A 6,298-nucleotide genomic window follows, 5' to 3' on the forward strand; every position below is an offset into this window, starting at 1 on the left:
GTTTAGATTTGTGCCTCAATTCTGCATTTCCTCCCTATACCTTAAGTTAAGGAGGGAATGTTCCCCCTTCTTTTACACCTCTTGACCTTTGACCTTTGAACCCCAGCTTCGACTTCCCAACTCGTTTTCGGATTACCCCCCCACGTCCCGAATATCGTGACCGTACGTCAAGCGGTTAAGATTTGTGCCCAACTGTTGACGCACGCACGCACGGACGGACGATCATGCGATTCTACAAGCTGCATCTGACTACGTCAGATGAGCTAAAAACACGTTGTTAGCAAGTGCAACTATCTGCAGCATGTTACTACTTGTGCCAGCTGGTTTTTGATATTGTGATGAAATGTAGCTAACTTTTACCAGGAGGTTATCGAAAACTACGCTTCTACCTACCTTAGCAACATGTACATGTAGCTGTATTGACACTGACACTTAGAACTTGACAAATTTTGTTAAGTCAAAATCTTTAAAAGTCTCTTATGCACATCTGATGTACATCTGATATACATATACATGTAGCTACTGTACCTTATGCAGTAATTACCAGTTTACACAATGGGTAGCACACAGGTATATCACACCTGTAGATTTTATTAGTTCGCAAGAGCATACCTGTCGTCAGTGCCTTTAATTGTTTATCAAAAAACTCATTCTCCTTTGTTGTGACAGTTGAGCAGCGAGCGCAGAGACGGACTGGGTCCAGGAAGCACATGCGTGGGAGGGGAGTGAGGTTGCCACTGCACACGCTACAGTAGATCTGTCCACATCGCCTACAGTGGTGCTGTGAGAAATATCGCAATGGTTTAATAACATCAGGAGTGAATAATAATAGAATAGAATAATAGATCTAACTGGGTTAATTGTTACTCAACCGTAAAGATTGGAACCGTACAGCTGACGTTTCGCCTCCTATCAGGAGGCTTTCTCAAAGCTGACTGATGATGATTATCAGTTTTGACCACCAGATAGTGTGGTCGTCAATAGCTTGGTCCACAACTATATTATTATTCACTCCTGATAACATGTATCCACCTCGGTGTCACAACATGGTCACTCCTTTAAAGGCACACGTTAATACACTGCAGTGAAGCAAGTCACGGGTACTACCTCGCTCCCCGCATAGAAGAAATAGATGATGAAGTCCAAGAAGAAAAAGAAGAAAGATGAAATAACCGTATATTTCACATGCCCCACAAACAAAAGCTGTCTAAATACATTAGAGGTATAAACAAAAACTCTAGTGATTACGATGAACCTACCCGTCTCTTTAAGAAATCAAATCTAGCCTGGCACCCGGTACAACGTGAACACTGCAAAGAAAAAAAGTATGGTTGAAACAATGATGCTACGTATGAGCGCTTTCTTTTAGCATCGGACACATGCATTTATGACTAAGCACTCAATGCAAGTTACCATTACCAGTCTTGACCTGGATTCAATTGTTTTTAATACTTGATCACATTCTCTCAGCCAACTAGCTGTATTGTATGGAAGGCAAAGCCTCATCTACTAGTTCATCCCTGACCATTACGTTAAGCTCACATATGCTGAAAATGAGGGCAGTCGCTTTCAATCCATTCCTTAATGTACTCAGTGGTTCTTTTATGTCCTGATTATAGAGATGCACTAACTATTTTACCTGGTTATCTGAGGCACAAGATTAGCTCACTGTTTAGAACCAGGTTTTTGACCTTGAGAAAATGCACCGTTTTGGCTGGGGTTTGAACTCACAGCCTTTGAAGTGAAAGCTTGAGATGCTATTACCACTGGACTCACTGAGCTTCCAGTAAGATTACTAGTACTAGTACCAGCACAGTAGTAGCATCAGTAAGACTACGAGTAGTGCACGACTGCATCTTAGACTTACAAAGCAAATATCTAGATATTTACTATGACTATACTGATTAATACTACTGATACTAGAAACCATACTATGAACAAGTGTCTGCAGGGTAGAAATCAACTTTCGAACAAGGGAGTCCAACGGACTCCTAGCCCTCAAAAAGAGGGAGTCCGCAAAACTAAAGATATTAACAATAACGCGCGTGCTTATTTTGAAGATTCATGTGGCTGCACGTCTGCCAAATACTTATTGAACATTTCCTGAAAAAATACGGTAATTCCGCGAGGTCGTGCTCTGGAGCAAACTAGTTAGTATATAGCAGAATTTTCAGGGAGTCACACGGACTCCTGCATATGTCAAATCAGGGAGTCCGACAGTAAATCAGGGAGTATTTGACTCCGGACTCGCGTTAATTTCGCACCCTGTGTCTGTGATACATGTGTTTACTCTTTCACATTGACCCTATATACCAGCATAGGCATTGCTGATTGGTCCATCATAAATACACTAATGTCAAGTTGTAAGGGGTCTCTTATTGGCATGGAGTTATACCCCGTACATACTGCAAAATGATCTTCGCTAGTCGCTAGTCGCTCAGTCGCTAGTGCTCAGTGCACTTACTGTATATATAATATATATAGTAAGTAAAACCGTTTCTTTCTCCGATAGAGGGCGCCATCTATCGGAGAAAAAATAGGTTTTCAACGAAACCACGCTTTTCCAAACCCTGCTTGGCCTTGCTACACTGATAACTTAGCAAAGGTCGAAATGAGGGTAGCATAGAGTAGCTCTACCCTACCTCAATCTTAGAAGGGGTTAACTTAAACTGAACTAGTTTGTATTTAATCCAGGATAACATGTAGGCACTGGAAAAGTTTAGCCCACGTATGGTGTGGGCAAGAGAAGTTGAAGACACACTGCAGCCAAGATGACCAACCGTCCAATGTCCAGCTTCAGAGGCACAGCACATGGCCCCAAACACACTGCAGGCAGTTTAATAATTCCTGGCATTAGGTGAAAGTTTGTCTCATTCCTTGCTACACAATGGCAGAAGTTTTGGTGTCAGGTCCACTCATGCAGACCAGGGGTAGAAATAAGGAGAAAAAAAGAGATGGTCCTGATCCACAGGACCATCTAGTTTGAAATTTACATGGTCCTCTTAAATTTTAGATGGTCCTCCTAAATTTTTTTTTTCTCTAAAAGTAATGCGGCGTGCAAAAAATTTACCGTAAAATGAGACCAAATTATTTAATGGTCAGTCGTCGGACCATTGACTTTAATAATCTGATGGTCCTCCTGCTTATTTGATGGCCCCGGACCATCGGACCATCGCTTATTTCGACCCCTGCAGACCATAGCAGAATCGACCCGTAACAGACCAACTCGGCCCATAAAAAATATATGTTAAATCCAAACCTTCTATATATATTTTAATTATTGCCATATAGAGATATGTATTTTCCACTACCAGTAACAAGTTTATGCTATCTAAGTGTGGAAATTCTTTTAGGTGTGGCAATTCGAAATCTTTGACATTTTTTTTTTAAACAGTGATCACTCTTACTGCACGACACCACGCCATATATATTAGGTTGCTTATGTGTCGAATAGATCGATTAAAGTAACTGTATTTGTTTAATTACGCATGTAATTATCTATAAACAATACATAATCCGTCTTGTGTTCAGCAGCATTGCAGCAAGAGTAGGGGCTATTCGCCCAGCTAAGGCCGGGGGGGGGGGGCATATACTACTCTTGGCCTTGGGCCCCTACTCTTGCAGAATACGGATGTACATCTACATCTGGATTAGCTCTAGTATATAGCCCGCGTACACGGTACAGTTGTCGCCGTCCACGCGCTCCCATTTAGTAATTATTGTATTTGTTTTTTGTTCACCGATTTATAATTAATGTGTGATTGTATATAACTTGTAAGGCCTGTTATGCGTCATATGCCCAAATAAATTTCTTTGAAAATATCTTTGAATCTTGAATCTTGTTCAAGTTGTTGCTTGCCGTTTGGGGGCGGGTAACCCAGCCAGGCTGTGTGACTAACGTCAATATACATTGTCAATACACATACGTCGGTATTCTAACCCTAGCAATACCACAGGTACGGGAAGCGTTTCAATAAAATATAATGCTAACTAAATATGAAATCTATTTACTACCAAATTCTTAATGTTTCTATACTCTCTTTTACCTATTAATATTGCCGACAGTTTCCTGTAAAGTCCGTCCAAATCCTACGTCCAACCATATACGCTGCCGGCGCCATTGCTTTCGCAGCGCGACTGTTGCACACTTACAACTTATATATATAGCAGGTAGGAAAGCGGGATCGCAAAATTCGCTTGACGCTCACTTTATTTCACACTTTCACAGCACGAATACACATCCAACAGCTTCAATCTTTGTTTGTATGTCAAGAACAGTGTTCACTTGTTATAAAAACATAATGTCTCTGTTCGTAACCGAGCTGTGTCACACGAAATCACACAAAGACGCGAACCTTACCCTGTAATGTAAATGGCTGCAAGTACAGGGCTATATATAGACTGGGACTCGCTCCCACCTCGATTACCCATCTAAGCTAAACCGAGAGGTGGGAGCGAGTGCCAGTCTATGGGCTATAGGCGGCGCGCAGGCGGCGCACTGCTTTCCAACTTCCGTACGAGCCTCGCCATTGAAACGTTGCAAAAACGTTGCAAAAACGTTGCAGCGCAAGAATGAGGTCACGAAAAGCGCCGGTGGGTGTTTCCTGATTCTGACAGACATTTACATTACAGGGCAAGGTTCGCGAACGCGAGAATTTCGTCAGTCTTTGTGTGATTTCGCGTGACACAGCTCGGTTACGAACAGAGACATTGTTTTTATAAAACACTGTTCTTGACATAGAAACAAAGATGGCAGCTGTGTATTCGTGCTGTGAAAGTGTGAAACCCAGCGAGCGTCGAGCGAATTTTGCGATCCCGCTTTCCTACCTGCTATATATATTACTATTAGTGTAAGCGTGCAACAGGTTACAGTGGAGCCGTGAGAGCAATGGCGGCTGGCAGCGTAGGATTTTGGTAGCGTTGCACGTAGGATTTGGACGGAATTTACAGGAAACTGTCAGTGTCAGCAATAATAGGTGAAAGATGGTATAGAAACATTAAGAATTTGGTAGTAAATAGATTTCGTATTTAGTTAACATTATATTTTATTGAAACGCTTCAAGTGCCTGTGACTCGTGAGCAATACAGTTTCTTGGAGCTAGCGGGCGGGAATTATATTCTGATGTTATTTTAGGGTTGTTATGTTATGTTATGTTATGTTATTTCTAAAATAACATCAGAATATAAAAATTGTTAGGGCACAATTTTAATATTGGTCTAGGGGGCGGGTAACATGATAATTAGGGCCTATATATAACCCGACCAGGCTGTGACTAACGTCAATACACCGGTACACGGTCAACGTACACGGTCACAACGTACACAACGTACAACGTACAACGTACACAACGTACACGGTCACACGGTACACGTCAATACATCAATACACGGTATTCTAACCCTAGCAATACCGTTTCTTGGAGCTAGGGCCTATATAGCTCTAGACTAGTAACTATAGCCCGCGTACAGTTGCCGCAGGCTATAGTGGCGGAGCGGAGGGCTATAGTTACTAGAGCTAGGGCCTATACTGACATATCTAACGACACAGCTTCTTTTGCCGCCGTGCACATTGCGATTTGCAAAGTTAAAAATACATACCTCTTTGTCAGGCACCCAATGCGGTTCACTAAGTAAGAATGGACTTCTGTAGCATCCATCGATTTCAACTATTTTCATGCCACTTTTTGACCTGACAAGTTTCTTTCCTACGGGAGCTTTCGCCATGTTTACAAAATACTTCGCCCGGCTGTGTCACACGAAAAGTGAGGAGCGTGAAAAATTCGCGCTTGCGCACGCGCAATGATAAACGTTGTGATCAAGTGAATAACAACAAAATTGTTTTCATTCACTCCTGATATCATCATAGATATATACAAGAGCATGATATCATCATATACATTATACATTACATCAGGAGTTAATAAAGACAAATTGTTTGTCTTTATTAACTCCTGATTACATATATAAATTATACCAGGAGTTAATGAGACAAATTTGTCTTTATTAACTCCTGATTATACCTGCATGCATGTTTATAAATTATATTATCAGGAGTAAATAATAACAAAACTTTGTGATTATCTACTCCTGATATTATATAGATTGTCTATGCGTTTATGGGATATCTATGATTGCATATAGCCTATATTTGCAATGTAGTTATATTTCCATCTGATACGTACACTCTTCATTGACCATTTGATTGACTACATTCACAATAAAAGCGCAATTATATAGTTCTAGTACAAGTACATGTCATGAAGTTTTTCATAAAATAAAATCTGATAGCTATATTCGA

At 41.0% G+C, this 6,298-nt stretch overlaps 1 protein-coding gene across 1 annotated transcript in view; it reads right to left on the reverse strand.

Annotated features, from left to right (window-relative positions):
- LOC106814774 (zinc finger FYVE domain-containing protein 21-like) overlaps positions 1–5,775 on the reverse strand; it is a 12,468-nt gene extending 6,693 nt beyond the window's left edge. Inside the window, exons 1-3 of the mRNA XM_014819127.1 lie at positions 5,599–5,775; positions 1,260–1,310; positions 613–781 (exon numbers count right to left, since the gene is read on the reverse strand). Coding sequence (XP_014674613.1) covers positions 613–781; positions 1,260–1,310; positions 5,599–5,724 — 346 coding nt within the window. The 5' untranslated portion in view covers positions 5,725–5,775. The remainder of the gene's footprint in view (positions 1–612; positions 782–1,259; positions 1,311–5,598) is intronic.
- Between the last annotated feature and the right edge of the window lie 523 nt (positions 5,776–6,298).

The sequence above is a fragment of the Priapulus caudatus genome, unplaced genomic scaffold (assembly GCF_000485595.1).
Source record: "Priapulus caudatus unplaced genomic scaffold, Priapulus_caudatus-5.0.1 Scaffold976, whole genome shotgun sequence".
NCBI classification, from domain to species: domain Eukaryota; kingdom Metazoa; phylum Priapulida; class Priapulimorpha; order Priapulimorphida; family Priapulidae; genus Priapulus; species Priapulus caudatus.